This window comes from Pongo pygmaeus, chromosome 7, assembly GCF_028885625.2.
Source record: "Pongo pygmaeus isolate AG05252 chromosome 7, NHGRI_mPonPyg2-v2.0_pri, whole genome shotgun sequence".
NCBI classification, from domain to species: Eukaryota; Metazoa; Chordata; class Mammalia; order Primates; family Hominidae; genus Pongo; species Pongo pygmaeus.
Genome location: NC_072380.2, coordinates 3360206 through 3382226, shown reverse-complemented (window position 1 = coordinate 3382226; position 22021 = coordinate 3360206). Strand labels below are relative to the sequence as shown.

The 22021-nt window shown below is 37.6% G+C and overlaps 1 protein-coding gene across 1 annotated transcript in view; it reads left to right on the top strand.

Annotated features, from left to right (window-relative positions):
• CSMD1 (CUB and Sushi multiple domains 1) overlaps positions 1–22021 on the top strand; it is a 2090911-nt gene that overhangs the window by 1621079 nt on the left and 447811 nt on the right. The window contains exons 16-18 of the mRNA XM_054498773.1: positions 283–421; positions 3438–3625; positions 18263–18451. Of these exons, the coding sequence (XP_054354748.1) occupies positions 283–421; positions 3438–3625; positions 18263–18451 (516 nt within the window). The remainder of the gene's footprint in view (positions 1–282; positions 422–3437; positions 3626–18262; positions 18452–22021) is intronic.

Genomic DNA, 22021 nt, shown 5'->3' with positions numbered 1-22021 from the left:
TGAAATGGTTGTCAATTAAATGAGATAATTCAGTTAGCACAGAGAGCTCTTTTTACTAGAGAAAAAGAACTTTGCTTCAAGGTAATGGTAAGTACGTGGAAGTAGCATATATAGACCCTGCTTTCAATAAATGTACAGTTCCCTTGGGAATAAGATTTGCTTTGATACTTGAAAATATTCAATTCATGAACACAGAAGCAGATTCTTGCTTTTATCTAGGTATTGTTATGGCGTATCTTTCTGTCTCATTTGATCTAATAGATATTGTACATCTTGTTTTAGCTCCATGTGGTGGACATCTGACAGCGTCCAGCGGAGTCATTTTGCCTCCTGGATGGCCAGGATATTATAAGGATTCTTTAAATTGTGAATGGATAATTGAAGCAAAACCAGGCCACTCTATCAAAATAACTTTTGATAGGTAAGAAAAAAAATTAGTCTTCGTTTGGACCCAATGATATGTGTCTCTTCCATATTTTTAGTAAATGGATCTTAAACTTCAAAAAGATGGCAGTTCTTTTCAGTTCCCACATAGGAGCACACTTTACCAGAAACAGGCACTTACTTGTAAGTTTTGTTTTTCTTCAGTGGTATCCTCTAAGCCCACAGTGAGCCAATGCTCTGGAGGTTAGTAGGGGAAGTGCCAGTCCTGGAGGACCATTCCTGAGGTTCGACCCTTGTATCTGACTCTGGGTTTGGGACCTGCACTGGAATCAATTCTGCTTGGTGTCTGATTGCACATGGAAACCACTCTGGATTCCATGGTCCCTTAGGTGCCTTCTGTAGTAGAAGAAATCAGCTCTTCTGTTCTGGTGGTGGCTGCTGGTCACTCAAGGGCAGCTAGTGATGCTGAGTGGGCAGTGGGGTGCAGACAGCAGATTAATCACCAACTAATCGCCTATGAGTGATATTATCACTAGAATGTTGCTTGGCTTAGCTATTTAATAATGCATTTCATGATCTAAAAAATAAGTATGCTGGGCTGCATGGGTATTTGTTTATTAAAAAATAAGCAGGCTATTGGAGTTCTGTATAACAAGGGTTTTCCCATTTGTCTCAACACTGAAACCAAATTGATGATTAAAAACTAAAAAGATTTTGTCATGAGCCACATGAACCAAAGGCTAGGGAGGCATCTTTGTTGAAAGTTTCGAGGTTATTCTCTGCATAACACTGGGCTTTCTCTAGCAATGACCTTCTTCTTGACTAGATTCTGGATTTCAGTATCCAGAATATTATGGTGTCTCAAGATAGATGAACATCATTATATTATTATCTTTTTGTTTTCAAATGATCAATGCTAACATCAATACAGGAAAGGTCTTTCAGCAGGAGTTGTGTTAACTTTCAGTAATTGTATTTATTTGAAATAATTGTTTTTATTTTTTCACTTGCCTCTGAGAGAATAATAATAATCCCCAATAGGACAGTCTCTCAGAACAAAAGAAAAATTTGTTTATAAATCCATCTATATTAGAAAGCAAATTATTGTGTATAATCAGTCATTTGAAAAAATATTAACTCTGTAAATATTCAGTAGATTACGTTTGGTTTCTTACTAATTTCCCCACTTTCTGGTATTGGCAGGGGGAGCTGAAGCACACCCTGACTCCCAGCAGCATATCAAATTTAAGTAATTTAGTAAAAGTAGTGATCCTATATTCTCGTCTGGCCAATCTATTAGCCTTCTATTTTCAGTTGCCTGAAGGGAGATACTTGCTTGATTTTTCCCAATCTCATTCATTGAATATTATTTCAGTGTGATGTTTTGCTAAGTTCCATTTGGAAATACCCAATATTTCTGATATTTTTAGACATGTGTGATCTTTACTCTAGACATAGTACACAGATCTTAAAAGATGAATTGCATAAGGAAATGGTCGTTTCCACCATGACCGATGGACTGACAGCTTAAAGGATGGGAATGTGTGCACAAATTCTGAGCTCTGTGCTGATGGTATTGCCAGGCAGTGTGTGTTAGGCTGCCCAACAGCAAAGAACATCCAGATGTTTCTGTTTACAAGGTCATCCTAGAAATCTTCCAGCTGTTGAAATATGCACTTTTTCAGTCCTCACTGTTACTAAACAAACAGGATAGGACAACTTCAGCATGACGATATCAAAGGAGATTGCTTTCACGCTTATCCAACTTCTTGAATTTGAACTCAAACAACTGAGAAATCAGTTTTTAGAAAAAGATTTAGAATAGTGTCATAAGACAAAGTTGGCAGTATCCGATCCCAAGTGTGGCCCTATTCTGGTCCAGCGGTGTGGTATACAAATGGTTCGAATTCCTCTTTATGGAAGAATGGGGCTCAGGGCACCACATTCACTAGTTCCAGGAATAGGTAATTATGTGCGTTTGCACTCATCAGGGTGTACATAATCTAATGGATGCAGGACACAGCCCTTTGGTTTCAGCATCCTTTTCTGTTGCTACATGCCATGAGACTAAGATTGCTTCCCCTCTCTCAAGTTTTCCCCCCATTCATCAGCAACATCCAGCACAGAGCGTGGGGGCTAACGGCACAGGCTTCCGTGGGATCCTTTGGCTCAAAGTGACTGAGTGAGTCAGAGGCTTATGATACTTAAGCTGCTCCCTGAGAGCAAAGTCAGGCACTCAGAAACCAGGTTAGCTCTTCGAGGATCAGATAGGCCCATTTAGAAAATTATCTCAGTGCCTGGAGTGGTACCTACGTTGCATCAAAGGGGACCCTAGTGGCTGCAACTTTATATATATATATAAAATCTCGGGCCAGATTCTCTGGAAGCGTAAGAAAACTTAAGCACTTTTTGGAAGCTGTTCTAACTTTCTCAAGTTATTAAAGTATCCTTTCATGTCTGAAATGGCAACATACCCAGGGTTATTCTAATGTCTTGAAAGAGTTATTGCAATTTAAAAAGGCATAGGATTTTTTTTTTCAGGAAAGGTGTTTATCGTCACACATTTTTAATGATCATCTTTCTTTAAGAGACCATTTCACTCTAGTGCGCCAATTTTAAGATGTCTATAATTATGTTAAATAGGGAATGGTAAAAATAGTTCAAAAATATATAATTGAGATTTTACTATTTGGGAATAATCTCTCTCTCTCTCTCTATCTATCTATCTATCTATCTATCTATCTATCTATCATCTAGGAAAACTAATCTGGTTCATAGTATTTTTGTTTAAGCTGACTAAAGACCTCCTCTTGTGTCTGTAATGTTGTAAGACAGAATATTAGATAAGAGAAAGGGATTTAAGCTGTGCCGTCTCATCAAGAAAAGAACGTACTATCCTTATATATGTACCTAAGTTTTAAGCATATGTAATTTCAACTATTTTCTTCATGTTAACGTACATGGGTTTCTGATTAAGGAATGAGGATGTCAGGAGCATGTCTGTAAGCTGGCAGCTCTGCATGTCTTTTCTGATGGGATGTACATATTTGCAGATTTCAGACAGAGGTCAATTATGACACCTTGGAGGTCAGAGATGGGCCAGCCAGTTCGTCCCCACTGATCGGCGAGTACCACGGCACCCAGGCACCCCAGTTCCTCATCAGCACCGGGAACTTCATGTACCTGCTGTTCACCACTGACAACAGCCGCTCCAGCATCGGCTTCCTCATCCACTACGAGAGTGAGTTGCACCTTCCCTTGACAGCCCGGCGGGGCAGCATGCATGGGAGAACCAAAGATCTGGGTTCTTATTTGCAGCCTGCAGATGACTGTGCTGGTTTACTGATCCTGCTAGACTCTGGCAAAACCATACTATGCAATTGTAAGAACTTTCTCTTATTCGTAAGAGAACATCTTGGAGTTATTGCCTTTTAACTCTCAAAAATACGTATCCCTCGCCTAGGACAAAGTAAAATAATAAAAAAAATAATAATGAAATGGGTTCATCTTCAGCATAGAATAATAGAAGTAATAATATACTTCTATTTTTAGAAAATATACTTTCTGATCAAAAGTTTTATAAGATATATTACTAAAATTATGTTAACCTGGGCAATGGAGAAAAGGATCCTTGCTAGAAAAACAGGGTTAAGTCAATTTGTGTCACCGAATTTGAGTACAGATAGACACGTTTCACCGGGTGAAAGTCAGGTAACGAAGAGAGAAGGAATTAAAACCTGCTAAACATCACCAAATTCCGAACAATTGTTAACAATCTTTCAACAAGCATGAATAATACTTTAAAACAATTATTTAACGTATTTTAAAACAATTGTCAAAATATTATAATGGAATGTATTTTGCAAGACAGTCCAAACTTCCAAATGGAAAGTATTCCTTCCTTTTTTTGTTTCCTGAAGTCAAAGTTTTAGCTTCTGAAATGATGAGATTAAGTAATTGTATTATTTTATAATAATATTTATGCAAATATACTTCTGAAATCTAGCTGATGGGAATCTCCCCTAGGAATACATTTTTAACATTAGCCAGTTAAAACAAAACAAAGCAAAGCAGCTGTTATTCTTTTCTCTGTTTGGAAACACTTCCCTCAAAGAATAGCATGGAAAAAGGGAGAATGAGTGTCAATTACTATTGGACCTGAAGGAATCAAACCTTTATTTTGCCAAAGTTTTATGGCTATTCTTTTTCAGAACTTTATCTCAAAATAAGCACTATTAGTTGTAAAGATGTTTTTAAAATTTACATATACCCACACGTATGATTTTACAAATGCATGCATAGAATCATATCTACTACGATGGGTTTCAAATGTCCTTTTATTCTTTCTTCTTGCCTTCCATTCCCCACATCGCCTCCTATTACTCTTGTTAACCTCTCCCTGAGCCCTGCTCCAGCACATTTAAATTAATAACCTATTATGTGCATTCCTCTGTTTTACATACTCATATAAGTATACACAAACATGTATATGCATGTATATCTTAAGATTATGTCTATTTTTAGAAAAAAATATTATATTCTGATAGGAAAATTGCTTATTAATGACTTAACGATGAATTTCAAATTTAATTCAGAGTTATTACTCTTCACATATATAGATGTACAACATTTGCTCCAAAGTAACATATTTTGAAACTTAAAGTAAAATTTAAGAACCAGAAAATTTTACATTTTGTTTCCTTAAAATGTCCATTCAAGTTGTCACTTCTCTTTGAAGTAACAATATGTGTAAGCATTGCAGTAATCTGAATTTGTAAGATTCCTAATAAGCCTTGTATTTTCTCATCCTCACACCCTCCCCCCAACTTTTTCTACACCAGAATTTCTTGGCTCTTATATAGTGCATGAAACTTCAGAGAATAATTATTTTCAGGCATTGACAAATATTAGGACAGTTTTCCTTTCTTTTCATCTCTATTTGTGTAGCTGTAGATGACTTTGCTTTTTCTAGTTCCATTTGAGGGAATGTGTTCCAAATGCTAAGTGAAGGTAGCAGAAACTAATTTCATTTGTTTATCCAAGTCATTTAAATAAATGGCTTCTTCTTATTTCTCTTTCTGGAAAATCAGGGAATGATAAAAAGTCTATTCACAAATTTCTATTTAGCTTGTCAACCTCACTAATATAATAATAATATTTTATTATTATAAAATATAGAATACACATTATATTATACTATACTATAATAATTTAATATGTAAATAATCCTGACAACTATTTTTATAATCTTAAAAGAATGACTACCCTATGTTTTGGTTTTCTTGTCATTTATCCTGTGTTTAAAAGTAGAGTGCAGGCTTTGTAAGGCGTCCTTCCATCACCTGGAGTACCCCTCAGAGAGTAAAGCTCTTTGCCATTTTTCTTTATATATATATATATATGTGTGTGTGTATGTATATTATTATTATTATACATTAAGTTCTAGGGTACATGTGCACAACGTGCAGGTTTGTTACATATGTATACATGTGCCATGTTGGTGTGCTGCACCCATTAACTCATCATTTACATTAGGTATATCTCCTAATGCTATCCCTCCCCCCTCCCCCCACCCCACAACAGGCCCCGGTGTGTGATGTTCCCCTTCCTGTGTCCAAGTGTTCTCATTGTTCAATTCCCACCTATGAGTGAGAACATGCGGTGTTTGGTTTTTTTGTCCTTGCGATAGTTTGCTGAGAATGATGGTTTCCAGCTTCACCCATGTCCCTACAAAGGACATGACCTCATCATTTTTTATGGCTGCATAGTATTCCATGGTGTATATGTGCCACATTTTCTTAATCCAGTCTATCATTGTTGGGCATTTGGGTTGGTTCCAAGTCTTTGCTATTGTGAAAGTGGGTGAAGGATATGAACAGACACTTCTCAAAAGAAGACATTTATGCAGCCAACGGACACATGAAAAAAATGCCATTTTTCTTTCTCTGCATCCCTAAAAAGAAGAAGAAAACTGTCACCAAGATGATGCCTGTTTAGTACAGTGATAATTGTGTGAGAGTCGTAAAGTTCTGATCTGCTGGAAAGTCTAGCATTCCTTCTTCTTCCCACCTTGTTGGAAATCTCAGGAGGTAGCTGTATAGCCACAGAAGTGACCAGAGGCCTCACCTAGTGAGTGAAGACAGGAAATTATTGCGTGTGGAACTTTCCAGCACTGTGACTTAAAAGGCTCACTGCTCTAAACACACATCTAGATTTGCATATAGTGAACTTCCAGAAGGCCCTCAAAGGTTTGTCATCTATTCCTCTGGCTTAAGGGAGAAATAGGACCTCAGAGGGATGTGATACTGAACCTTGACTTGGGATCGCTTCTTATTTATGTATCAGTCGCTATGTATTTGAAGAGACATATGGAAATGTACATAAGTGAATGAGGTGCAGGACGTTGCTTTTTGTTTGCTTGTTGTAGGAAAATGAGTTAGGAAAGGCCGGGGATTTTATGAGTGCTTATCACCAGCGCTGCACCTAACGGTTACCTGAGGGGCTTTAAAATAAAACCAATGCCTGAGCACCAGCTCGGATGTTCCGGTTGCTATTTCTGTGGGTGGTGTAGAGATATGAGTGCTTTCAGAGGCTCGTGACCCACTCAGAGGGTGTCCCCATTTACCTGGCGCTGAAGGGGCAGGTTTCTTCAAACATCATGGTGCACTAACACGTCCCTGGGAGCTTAGTAAATTGTAGAGCCCCAAGTCCAGATTCCAAATATTGTGATTCAGGGAACTCATGATGAAAATCAGAATCCTGAGCTTTTCATCAAGTCCTTGAGGTGATTCTGAATAAAGTGAAGGCAGACGCAGATCCTGGGCTCCAGGGAGAGAGGAAACCCGCAGGCAAGCAGGAGGGAAGGGGCCAAGGCCAGCAGAGGTCTCGGAGGGATAAAGGAACCAATGAGTCCAGCAAGAAAAGCAGAGACAGAGAAAAAGTGGCAAAACCTAGAAGAGACACATGCTACCAACCCCTTCATCTAGGTAACCCCGTCTAGCACCCTTTGACAAAATAGGTTCTGAAGCCAAGATGCAGGCACTAGAAAATGATTACACTCACTCATCCAACACATTCTTCAAAAGTGGGTTGCCTGTGACCCAAGAATTATTTTTTTTCAAGTGAAAATGTCATCCAATTTTTATTTTTTTATTATTTTTTATTATACTTTAAGTTTTAGGGTACATGTGCACAACGTGCAGGTTTGTTACATATGTATACATGTGCCATGTTGGTGTGCTGCACCCATTAACTCGTCATTTACATTAGGTATATCTCCTAATGCTATCCCTCCCCCCTCCCCACACCCCACAACAGGCCCTGGTGTGTGATGTTCCGCTTCCTGTGTCCATGTGTTCTCATTGTTCAGTTCCCACCTATGAGTGAGAACATGCGGTGTTTGGTTTTTTGTCTTTGCGATAGTTTGCTGAGAATGATGGTTTCCAGCTTTATCCATGACCCAAGAATGATTTATATCAAACTCTTTATGCCTCTTAAAAACAAGAATATTGCTCATCTCTTTTGTGTTTCATCATACATGTTTCACATTGTAAACACTCCTTGCTTTGTGAAATTATTAATGACACTTCTTCAAGCCAAAGAGGCCCATGCCAATGCTCTCTACAGACAAAATGTGTTGCAGAAATTACAGCCACAGGTACTCGAGGCTGACTTATATTTGCAGCGGTGCCGAAAGGCAATGTGAGCTACTGTAAACAGCATTCACTCCAGAAGGCCTTTCTGAATTGTGTAGTGGAAAGGTTGAAGTCATTTTTTTGCGGCTTTTGTAAAAGCATACCTAGAATTGTAGTTCTGCTTCAGGCACTCGGTCTTAGGAATCATCTCATACATTAGTGTCCAGCGACAGTCTAGCCATTCTTTACGAGGAATGTGGCACAGTGTCTGTGTATAATAGCGATTGCATTCTCACTCGAGAATGATCATCTGCTTTGTATGTTGATCTTTAAATCACCATTTTAAAATCGTCATAATTTTGTAAGAAATTGGAAAATAAATGGAATTCTCAAGGGTATGAAAGTTTTCCATTTAATTTTAGAGCATTTTTTGAAAATGCTGTCAAAAGTATCTTGTTAATCATCTCTGAAGGCAGAAGAAAGATTCATCACTTGTAAATGTACATACTCTACTGTGTGATTCATATATCGTGTTATTCACGGAAGAAACATTGTGATAAAGAAGTATATTTAGTGGTTTGTATGTGTGTGCACACCACACCAATTGGTTTGCTGAGATTCGGTGACTTTTTATATGATCAGAAAAGGAAAGGAAAGTGGTCAGTATGTAATGGTACTGGATGCGATACAAAGGTATATATAACACGCACATACATGCTAACACTCACAGGCACACGCACGGATACGTACATGAGAGAGAGGAGAAAAGCAGGCAAAGGCCCAGGTTTCGATATCAGTAAATAACATAACATGGCCAGTGTGCTTAATTTCTTGGCTCACTGACTTTATCAACTGTGACTTTTCAACCTCTATTTTGAAACCTCTCAGAGGCTGTGAGAAGTGACTTCTCTAAGCTCAGCATATGAAATGTACTCAGGAAATGTTCATTCCTTCCTTGGACTAGAAGTTTTATAAAGACTGATGATTCAGACAGAACCCTGCTCATATCAAATGTACCTCCGTATGAGCTGCACACGGATTATTTGCAAAGTAATCAACTCCCTTTATTCATTAAGTTGCAAATGTATTCAGTCACTTATTTTGCAAAGGCCAATTGAAAAAAAAAGTACTGTTTATATCTATTTGTGTCAAAAATTCATTGTTGCTTTAAGGTTCAAGTAAGAAGGAGTGGGAACAGACTCTGAATATAGATGTTGTTTCAACAAAGTCCGGTGGTCTGTATTTCTCTTTGCGCTGTCAGGCAGTAGACAGGAAGGGAAAGAACGTGCTCTAAACATTATTCAGAAGGGCTTTGTCCTACCTTTCCCACAAGGTAAATTGGCTACCTGTGTCCACAGACTGATCTTAGTTTATTATAAATGTATTGTTCCATTGGAGATAAATCACCTGCTACAAAATTCCTTTTTTTTTTTTTGAACTCCAATTTCTTTTTTTTTTATTATTATTATACTTTAGGTTTTATGGTACATGTGCACAATGTGCAGATTAGTTACATATGTATACATGTGCCATGCTGGTGCGCTGCACCCACCAACTCGTCATCCAGCATTAGGTATATCTCCCAGTGCTATCCCTCCCCCCTCCCCCCACCCCACAACAGTCCCCGAAGTGTGATGTTCCCCTTCCTGTGTCCATGTGTTCCCATTGTTCAATTCCCACCTATGAGTGAGAATATGCAGTGTTTGGTTTTTTGTTCCTGCGATAGTTTACTGAGAATGATGATTTCCAATTTCATCCATGTCCCTACAAAGGACATGAACTCATCGTTTTTTATGGCTGCATAGTATTCCATGGTGTATATGTGCCACATTTTCTTAATCCAGTCTATCATTGTTGGACATTTGGGTTGGTTCCAAGTCTTTGCTATTGTGAATAATGCTGCAATAAACATACGTGTGCATGTGTCTTTATAGCAGCATGATTTATAGTCCTTTGGGTTTATACCCAGTAATGGGATGGCTGGGTCAAATGGAATTTCTAGTTCTAGATCCCTGAGGAATCGCCACACTGAATTCCACAAGGGTTGAACTAGTTTACAGTCCCACCAACAATGTAAAAGTGTTCCTATTTCTCCACAACCTCTCCAGCACCTGTTGTTTCCTGACTTTTTAATGATTGCCATTCTAACTGGTGTGAGATGGTATCTCATTGTGGTTTTGATTTGCGTTTCTCTGATGGCCAGTGATGGTGAGCATTTTTTCATGTGTTTTTTGGCTGCATAAATGTCTTCTTTTGAGAAGTGTCTGTTCATGTCCTTTGCCCACTTTTTGATGGGGTTGTTTGTTTTTTTCTTGTAAATTTGTTGGAGTTCATTGTAGATTCTGGATATTAGCCCTTTGTCAGATGAGTAGGTTGCGAAAATTTTCTGCCATTTTGTAGGTTGCCTGTTCACTCTGGTGGTAGTTTCTTTTGCTGTGCAGAAGCTCTTGAGTTTAATTAGATCCCATTTGTCAATTTTGGCTTTTGTTGCCATTGCTTTTGGTATTTTAGACATGAAGTCCTTGCCCATGCCTATGTCCTGAATGGTAATACCTAGGTTTTCTAATAGGGTTTTGATGGTTTTAGGTCTAACGTTTAAGTCTTTAATCCATCTTGAATTGATTTTTGTATAAGGTGTAAGGAAGGGATCCAGTTTCAGTTTTCTCCATATGGCTAGCCAGTTTTCCCAGCACCATTTATTAAATAGGGAATCCTTTCCCCATTTCTTGTTTTTCTCAGGTTTGTCAAAGATCAGATAGTTGTAGATATGTGGCATTATTTCTGATGGCTCTGTTCTGTTCCATTGATCTATATCTCTGTTTTGGTACCAGTACCATGCTGTTTTGGTTACTGTAGCCTTGTAGTATAGTTTGAAATCAGGTAGTATGATGCCTCCAGCTTTGTTCTTTTGGCTTAGGATTGACTTGGCGATGCGGGCTCTTTTTTGGTTCCATATGAACTTTACAGTAGTTTTTTCCAATTCTGTGAAGAAAGTCATTGGTAGCTTGATGGTGATGGCATTGAAACTGTAAATTACCTTCGGCAGTATGGCCATTTTCATTATGTTGATTCTTCCTACCCATGAGCATGGAATGTTCTTCCATTTGTTTGTATCCTCTTTTATTTCCTTGAGCAGTGGTTTGTAGTTCTCCTTGAAGAGGTCCTTCACATCCCTTGTAAGTTGGATTCCTAGATATTTTATTCTCTTTGAAGCAATTGTGAATGGGAGTTCACTCATGATTTGGCTCTCTATTTGTCTGTTATTGGTGTATAAGAATGCTTGTGATTTTTGTACATTGATTTTGTATCCTGAGACTTTGCTGATGTTGCTTATCAGCTTAAGGAGATTTTGGGCTGAGACAATGGGGTTTTCTAGATATACAATCACGTCGTCTGCAAACAGGGACAATTTGACTTCCTCTTTTCCTAATTGAATACCCTTTATTTCCTTCTCCTGCCTGATTGCCCTGGCCAGAACTTCCAACACTATGTTGAATAGAAGTGGTGAGAGAGGGCATCCCTGTCTTGTGCCAGTTTTCAAAGGGAATGCTTCCAGTCTTTGCCCATTCAGTATGATATTGGCTGTGGGTTTGTCATAGATAGCTCTTATTATTTTGAGATATGTCCCATCAATACCTAATTTATTGAGAGTTTTTAGCATGAAGGGTTGTTGAATTTTGTTAAAGGCCTTTTCTGCATCTATTGAGATCATCATGTGGTTTTTGTCTTTGGTTCTGTTTATATGCTGGATTACATTTATTGATTTGCATATATTGAACCAGCCTTGCATCCCAGGGATGAAGCCCACTTGATCATGGTGGATGAGCTTTTCGATGTGCTGCTGGATTCTGTTTGCCAGTATTTTATTGAGGATTTTTGCATCAATGTTCATCAAGGATATTGGTCTAAAATTCTCTTTTTTGGTTGTGTCTCTGCCTAGCTTTGGTATCAGGATGATGCTGGCCTCATAAAATGTGTTAGGGAGGATTCCCTCTTTTTCTATTGATTGGAATAGTTTCAGAAGGAATGGTACCAGTTCCTCCTTGTACCTCTGGTAGAATTCGGCTGTGAACCCATCTGGTCCTGGACTTTTTTTGGTTGGTAAGCTATTGATTATTGCCACAATTTCAGCTCCTGTTATTGGTCTATTCAGAGATTCAACTTCTTCCTGGTTTAGTCTTGGGAGAGTGTATGTGTCGAGGAATTTATCCATTTCTTCTAGATTTTCTAGTTTATTTGCATAGAGGTGTTTGTAGTATTCTCTGATGGTAGTTTGTATTTCTGTGGGATCGGTGGTGATACCCCCTTTATCATTTTTTATTGCATGTATTTGATTCCTCTCTCTTTTTTTCTTTATTAATCTTGCTAGCGGTCTATCAATTTTGTTGATCCTTTCAAAAAACCAGCTCCTGGATTCATTAATTTTGTGAAGGGTTTTTTGTGTCTCTATTTCCTTCAGTTCTGCTCTGATTTTAGTTATTTCTTGACTTCTGCTAGCTTTTGAATGTGTTTGCTCTTGCTTTTCTAGTTCTTTTAATTGTGATGTTAGGGTGTCAATTTTGGATCTTTCCTGCTTTCTCTTGTGGGCATTTAGTGCTATAAATTTCCCTCTACACACTGCTTTGAATGCATCCCAGAGATTCTGGTATGTTGTGTCTTGGTTCTTGTTGGTTTCAAAGAACATCTTTATTTCTGCCTTCATTTCGTTATGTACCCAGTAGTCATTCAGGAGCAGGTTGTTCACTTTCCATGTAGTTGAGCGGTTTTGAGTGAGATTCTTAATCCTGAGTTCTAGCTTGATTGCACTGTGATCTGAGAGATAGTTTGTTATAATTTCTGTTCTTTTACATTTACTCAGGAGAGCTTTACTTCCAAGTATGTGGTCAATTTTGGAATAGGTGTGGTGTGGTGCTGAAAAAAATGTATATTCTGTTGATTTGGGGTGGAGAGTTCTGTAGATGTCTATTAGGTCCGCTTGGTGCAGAGCTGAGTTCAATTCCTGGGTATCCTTGTTGACTTTCTGTCTCGTTGATCTGTCTAATGTTGACAGTGGGGTGTTAAAGTCTCCCATTATTAATGTGTGGGAGTCTAAGTCTCTTTGTAGGTCACTCAGGACTTGCTTTATGAATCTGGGTGCTCCTGTATTGGGTGCATATATATTTAGGATAGTTAGCTCTTCTTGTTGAATTAATCCCTTTACCATTATGTAATGGCCTTCTTTGTCTCTTTTGATCTTTGTTGGTTTAAAGTCTGTTTTATCAGAGACTAGGATTGCAACCCCTGCCTTTTTTTGTTTTCCATTTGCTTGGTAGATCTTCCTCCATCCTTTTATTTTGAGCCTATGTGTGTCTCTGCACGTGAGATGGGTTTCCTGAATACAGCACACTGATGGGTCTTGAGTCATTATCCAATTTGCCAGTCTGTGTCTTTTAATTGGAGCATTTAGTCCATTTACATTTAAAGTTAATATTGTTATGTGTGAATCTGATCCTGTCATTATGATGTTAGCTGGTTATTTTGCTCGTTAGTTGATGCAGTCTCTTCCTAGTCTCGATGGTCTTTACATTTTGGCATGATTTTGCAGTGGCTGGTACCAGTTGTGCCTTTCCATGTTTAGCGCTTCCTTCAGGAGCTCTTTTAGGGCAGGCCTGGTGGTGACAAAATCTCTCAGCATTTACTTGTCTGTAAATTATTTTATTTCTCCTTCACTTATGAAGCTTAGTTTGGCTGGATATGAAATTCTGGGTTGAAAATTCTTTTCTTTAACAATGTTGAATATTGGCCCCCACTCTCTTCTGGCTTGTAGGGTTTCTGCTGAGAGATCCGCTGTTAGTCTGATGGGCTTCCCTTTGAGGGTAACCCGACCTTTCTCTCTGGCTGCCCTTAACATTTTTTCCTTCATTTCAACTTTGGTGAATCTGACAATTATGTGTCTTTGAGTTGCTCTTCTCGAGGGGTATCTTTGTGGCGTTCTCTGTATTTCCTGAATCTGAATGTTGGCCTGCCTTGCTAGATTGGGGAAGTTCTCCTGGATAGTATCCTGCAGAGTGTTTTCCAACTTGGTTCCATTCTCCCCGTCACTTTCAGGTACACCAATCAGACATAGATTTGGCCTTTTCACATAGTCCCACATTTCTTGGAGGCTTTGCTCATTTCTTTTTATTCTTTTTTCTCTAAACGTCCCTTCTCACTTCATTTCATTCATTACATCTTTCATGGCTGATACCCTTTCTTCCATTTGATCGCATCGGCTCCTGAGGCTTCTGCATTCTTCACGTAGTTCTCGAGCCTTGGTTTTCAGCTCCATCAGCTCCTTTAAGCACTTCTCTGTATTGGTTATTCTAGTTATACATTCTTCTAAATTTTTTTCAAAGTTTTCAACTTCTTTGCCTTTGGTTTGAATATCCTCCCGTAGCTTGGAGTAATTTGATCGTCTGAAGCCTTCTTCTCTCAGCTCGTCAAAGTCATTCTCTGTCCAGCTTTGTTCCGTTGCTGGTGAGGAACTGCGTTCCTTTGGAGGAGGAGAGGCACTCTGCTTTTTAGAGTTTCCAGTTTTTCTACTCTGTTTTTCCCCTATCTTTCTGGTTTTATCTACTTTTGGTCTTTGATGATGGTGATGTACAGATGGGTTTTTGGTGTGGATGTCCTTTCTGTTAGTTTTCCTTCTCACAGACAGGACCCTCAGCTGCAGGTCTGTTGGAGTACCCGGCCGGCTGTATGAGGTGTCAGTCTGCCCCTGCTGGGGGGTGCCTCCCAGTTAGGCTGCTCGGGGGTCAGGGGTCAGGGACCCACTTGAGGAGGCAGTCTGCCCATTCTCAGATCTCCAGCTGCGTGCTGGGAGAACCACTGCTCTCCTCAAAGCTGTCAGACAGGGACATTTAAGTCTGCAGAGGTTACTGCTGCCTTTTGTTTGTCTGTGCCCTGCCCCCAGAGGTGGAGCCTACAGAGGCAGGCAGGCCTCCTTGAGCTGTGGTGGGCTCCACCCAGTTCAAGCTTCCAGGCTGCTTTGTTTAACTAAGGGAGCCCGGGCAATGGCAGGCGCCCCTCCCCCAGCCTTGCTGCCGCCTTGCTGTTTGATCTCAGACTGCTGTGCTAGCAATCAGCGAGACTCCGTGGGTGTAGGACCCTCTGAGCCCAGTGCGGGCTATAATCTCCTGGTACACCGTTTCCTATGCCCGTCGCAAAAGCACAGTATTTGGGTGGGAGTGGCCCGATTTTCCAGGTGCCGTCTGTCACCCCTGGAAAGGGAACTCCCTGACCCCTTGCGCTTCCTGAGTGAGTCAATGCCTCGCCCCTGCTTTGGCTGGCGCACGGTGCGCTCTCCCACTGACCTGCGCCCACTGTCTGGCACTCCCTAATGAGATGAACCCGGTACCTCAGATGGAAATGCAGAAATCACCCGTCTTCTGCATCGCTCACGCTGGGAGCTGTAGACCGGAGCTGTTCCTATTCGGCCATCTTGGCTCCTCTCGACAGTTAAGGCATTCTAAGCCACAGGATGAGATAGGAGATTGGCACAAAATACAGGTCATAAAGACCTTGCTGATAAAACAAGTTGCAGTAAAGAAGCCGGCCAAAACCCACAAAATCCAAGATGGCGATGACAGTGGCCTCTGGTTGTCCTCACTGCTACACTTCTGCCAGCAGCATGGCCTCTTTTTTTTTTTTTGTGAGTCACAACCATGGCTCACTGCAACCTCCGCCTCCTGGGTTCACGCATTTCTCCTGCCTCAGCCTCCAAAGTAGCTGGGATTCCAGGTGCCCACCACCACACCTGGCTAATTTTTGTATTTTTAGTAGAGACAGGATTTCACCATGTTGGCCAGGCTGGTCTCAAACTCCTGACCTCAGGTGATCCACCCACCTCGGCCTCCCAAAGTGCTGGGATTGCAGGCGTGAGCCACTTTGCCCAGCCAAATTCCAGATGTTCTCTCTTATCATTTTCTTGTTTCAGGATTCTTTTACATGGCCAGTTTTAGTTGAACTGGAAATCAAATGTAGTATCATAATTCTGCCACTCAACAGTCCTCCCCTCCTGTGCTCTCCATTCCAACAATTTGTAGTGAAAAAGAGAACTATGTATGCATATTTCAAAACTCAGTATTGGTGCCAATTATTTAAAAGTGAATGAAAGTATTATGGCATAATATTGGAACTAAGCATCGATTGTGATCTTAAAAGTTTATTCAGTTTTAAATGTAAATAATTCAGCATTTAAATTCAATGTTTTTATTTCTACTACAGTTTTTCTCTTTTCACTGTAAATTTTGTGTGGGAAAAGTTTTGTTTATGGTTTATAAATTTCATTATTAAAACAATTAATATATAATTCTCACTTATTCTAAGATAATAGTTCCTATTACTGTTTTGCTACAGTGCATACACTGTTGTTTAGTGACCATAGAAACCTTTTTGAAGAAATGAAATTATTTAGTTAACTGTTTTTTTTTCCCCCCAGAAACCTAGAGATCAATGCATTTCTTCGGCAGGGCTTCTTCTTTTGAGGGAATTCTTGTCTTGATTTTGATCTTGATGCTAGGAGCTGGAGGTCATTATCCTTGGCAAACTAATGCAGCAACAGAAAACCAAACGCCGCATGTTCTCACTTATAAGTGGGAGCTAAATGATGAAAACACATGGACACATACAGGGAACAACACACACTGGGGCCTCTCAGACGGTGGAGGGTGGGAGGAGGGAGAGGATCAGGAAAAACAACTAATGGGCACTAGGCTTAATACTTGGGTGAGGAAATAATCTGTACAACAGACTCCCATGACAAAAGTTTACTGATGTAACAAACCTGCACATGTACCCCTGAACTTAAAAGTAAACAAACAACAACAACAAAAAATCATTCACCCAGCATTGGGTTTTAAAATAAAAGTAAACAAACAACAACAAATCATTCACCCAGCATTGGGTACCATGTGTGCATTCGGAGCCAGTAATGCGTAAAATCTGTGGGGGTGTCATGAAAGAAGTCATAAACAATGCCTCTGAAAGTGAATGTGTGTGTGTGTGTGTGTGTGTGTGTGTGTGTATACATGTGTGGTGTATATGTAGAGAGAGGGAGGGAGGAGCAGGGGGTAGGTAATAGATTTCTAGCCAAATGATATCCATGTTGCCTCTGGCAGAATGAAAGCTCCTCCAGAGTTGGAAGGAGGCTTTCCTGCCGTACTGCACAGCAGCCAGGACAGTTACATCCTGTTGTTTAGGGGAATAGACATGTTAGTGTTTAGAAAATTTGTTAGAATAACCGTTTAAGAAAAAATTATTGGGACCAGGCCCAAGTTATAGCACTCAAATTTTGGAAAAAAAAATATGCAATGATCAGAAACAATACCCCAAATATCACTTTTAGAGACTAAACAGTCTTTAATTGAAAATATTTTAAGATTTTTAATTCACAGTTCAGATATTAATTCTAATGTTCTGATGCTTACTGAGAGGGTGACACAGCAATAACAAGGACTTTTTATTTCTTCGCATATGTAAACATTGCAATGATGTTCTTTTTCCTTATTCTCATTTTCCTTAGCTCTTAAAATACATGTTTTTCTAAAAAGAGAAATGAGAAATGTGAGAGGAGAAAAGAAACTCTCATAATGACATGATCATAATTACTTCGTGCACATTAATTTTTCACATCATTAGCAAAGGCTAATAGTAGCTATCTTGAAAGTGGCTGACTTAAACTAAAATTTGAAAATTGCATAGATTTATGGAATGCAACCTTAGAAAAATAACACTAGCACAGTTTTTAAGTGCATTATATGTGTATATGTTTGGGTGTATGTATGCATATATTTGAAAGTTAAACTGCCAAAATCTAGCTGGAATATATAAATATAGACATACATATGTCTACATTTAATACATACATATGAGACAGGGAGAGCGGTGAAAATAGAGAACAGGAAAAGACTTAGACTTTATTTAGTGCAATTCATTGATTTTCCAAGAAGAAATGTAAAATTCAGAGAAGTTAATTAATTATTCAAGGTTGTTGTATGTAGATAACATCTGGTAAACAGCATAACAATACAAATCTCTCTTTTAAAAAACGAGGTCAAATGTTTGAAGATGCATTGGCTTTTATGTCCATGGATTGTTGGGTTCACGTGCATAATGTTTCAGGTCTTATTATTTCCGAGAATATTTTGTAGTTGATGGCGTGGGTCTCTATTATTTTCAATCAACCAGAAAGATCCTCATCGACTGCATTCATTCTGTGCATCCAGGTGTGACGCTAGAGTCAGACTCCTGCCTGGACCCGGGCATCCCTGTGAACGGCCATCGCCAAGGCGGCGACTTTGGCATCAGGTCCACAGTAACGTTCAGCTGTGACCCGGGGTACACACTAAGTGACGACGAGCCCCTCATCTGTGAGAGGAACCACCAGTGGAACCACGCCTTGCCCAGCTGCGACGGTAGGTACAGCTCAGTGAGGCAATGCACCAGGAGGGTGTGCACAGACAGCGCACACGTCTAAGTAGCTCGGTGGTGTGTGTATTTCAGGGGGTGGTACCATATGACTGGCGTGACTTCCCTCTGAAAAGTTGTATACCGTCATCATATCATTCCTGATTACTTGAAGTTTACCTACCACCATGTATCTACTAGATAGAACAACTGTCCTTCAACTTTATCCCCAAATGAACAAACTTACAGAGCTTAGTTCTGCACATATGTTTTACATATGGTATTTATTGAAACTGGCACGTGGGGCGATATAGTCTAGTTGCCACACATATCCTAGGATGTCAGACCTGATTTTCCCCTGACATACGTCCAAGTGTCGCACTTCCTCTCAGTCTACACTCTGTGTCTTAGTTCCCTTGGACTGAATCTCTAGCAGAGCCTTCTCCTGGGAGTTCTCATTCTCAGCACAGAAGCTGTCAGGAGATCTTCAGCAGCTTTTTGTGGTAACAGCCACTCCTCTTGTCCTACACAAATCTTCTCTCGGGAATCTCAAGACAAATAACATTCCTGATTATTTTGTGTCATTGTATTGCTCAACTTTATACTATGCTGTGTGTAGTTATAATAACAGTTAGGTAAATTTGTTGCTTGTAATCATTTGCAAAAAAAAAACTTGGGGTATTTTGCCCTTGACCATGAATATAACCCCAGTATAACATTGTTTCTATGGAAAATAACATTCCAAGAAACATTGTTTCTACAGAAAACACGTTCCAAGAAACATTGTTTCTATGGAAAACAGCGTTCCAAAAAACATTGTTTCTATGGAAAAAGCAAAAATATATCATTTACATCTTCAATACTTTTCATAGACAAAGGTATTTCCTTTCAAACATGATACATGCATTTATTAAACACCTTGACTTCTTTAAAATGAGCACCCAAAATAACAGCGTTTATGGAATAATTCTGCTTAGCTGCAGATCACTCAAAATCTTTGACCTTTGTCAGCAAAGCACAAACCCACACAGTAACTGGCACTGTGGCAGAGACCACAAAGTGCAGATGGACAGCACAGAGCGGCTGGAGCCCTCTCAGGAAGTGTGGGAAGTGTGCGAACCAGCTGGAACCAGTGGGAATGCTGCACTCTGGGCAGGAATAGGTGGGAGTCGAGTTCGGCGTCTGTGGGGCCATAGGAGCAGGCTCAGAAAGAGGTGCAGCCTGACATGAGCCACTGGCCAAGCAACGCAGGGGTGAGCCCCCCAGGTGAAGGTGCTTTCTGCTAAGTTTCTGAATACAGAGGCGAAAGGGCTCTTTTTTTGTGCAGATGAGCTAAGGCGTTTTTCTTTTCCTGCTATTGGTTATAATTCTAATACATCAACTCCATTTGCCTAGGGAATATGGTGTAAGCACCGAGGTAATTTAGACATTGTATTGACATCATTTTGCCACTTACCAATCTTAAATGAGCTAAGAATTACTATTGCGGCAGGAAAGACAGTAAGAATTTGGAAAATTGCTAAAATGTACATCTTAATTCCTCTTCTATTTCACGACAATCACAGACGGTGGCAGAAATTACCTAGTGCTTTTTCTTTTCCTCTCATATATGAATCTGCAACATGGACTATGGGTACCCAACCCCAGCATTTTCCCACAGAGGAATTCTCTAGCCAACTGCTTCTTACCCAAGCAGATGAAAGAGGTGGAAACCTATTAACAGTAGTTATGCCTAAATTTTTCTGGAAAGACATGTCTCATCGTTTTCATTTTTTTACATTAAACTTTAAGTAAACTGTAAAACAAATCTTTAAAAATAAACTCTAAGATAATATATCGCTTTCATAAATATACAGAGAACCATCATATAAGTGAATTTGCCTACAGAAAACACCATAATTAATAGTAAACTATTATAAAAAGTCCCTTGAAAGTCAAGAAAGTCAAGAACAGGATATACTCCTTGGTTTTAGAACTATTGTGTATCATTGCTCTGAAGATCCTAACAAATGCAAAAGTACATGAAAATGATATGAATTAGAAATATTATAAAGAGAAGATAGTTGACTTTTAGCAATAATGAGTTCAGTAGGTGGCTGCATTCAGGATAACCTGGCAATAGATTTCCGCATAGGATATAACTTATTAGAAATATAATAAAAACAAGTAGGGTCAAACAAAAACACAAAAAAATTATCCAGGAATAATATATCTAGCAAGAAATGTAAAGACCTATATACATACATACATACATATTCATACATTCGTATATATACATACATATGTATTCATAGATATGCATATATATGTATATGCCTTTACATTTCTATTTATATATTTATATTTTTATATATTTATATATTATATATTTCATATAATATGTTTATATATTATATATTTCATATAATATGTTCATATATTATATATTTCATATAATATGTTCATATATTATATATTTCATATAATATGTTCATATATTATATATTTCATATAATATGTTCATATATTATATATTTCATATAATATGTTCATATATTATATATTTCATATAATATGTTCATATACTATATATTTCATATAATATGTTCATATATTATATATTTCATATAATATGTTCATATATTATATATTTCATATAATATGTTCATATATTATATATTTTACATAATATGTTCATATATTATATATTTTATATATGTTCATATATTATGTATTTTATATAATATGTTTATATATTATGTATTTTATATAATATGTTTATATATTATGTATTTTATATATTTATATATTATATATTGTATATAATATATTTACATATTATATATTGTATATAATATATTTACATATTATATATTGTATATAATATATTTACATATTATATATTGTATATTATATATTTACATATTATATATTGTATATTATATATTTACATATTATACATTGTATATTATATATTTACATATTATATATTGTATATTATATATTTACATATTATATATTGTATATTATATATTTCCATATTATATATTGTATATTATATATTTTATATTATATATTTACATATTATATATTTTATATAATTGTATATTATATATCTTATATAATTGTATATTATATATTTTATATATTTGTATATTACATATTTTATATTATATACTAGTATATTATATACTAGTATATAATATACTAGTATATTATAGATTTTATAATATATATAATACATATAATTTTATATATTTTTATATATAAAATTATATATAAAATTGTATATATAAAATTTATATATAAAATTATATATAATACATATAATTTTATATAATATACTAGTATATTATATATTTTGTATTATATATTTATAAATAACATATATAATATATATAATATATAATATATAATAGCATATATAACATATATAAAATAGCATATATAATATAATGCTATTTTTATATAATCATATATATTTATAAATACCATATATGTTAATTTATATACAATTTATATAAATATTATGTATTGATATATTATATATTTATATATAAATAGCATATATATTAATTTTTATATATATATAGCAATAT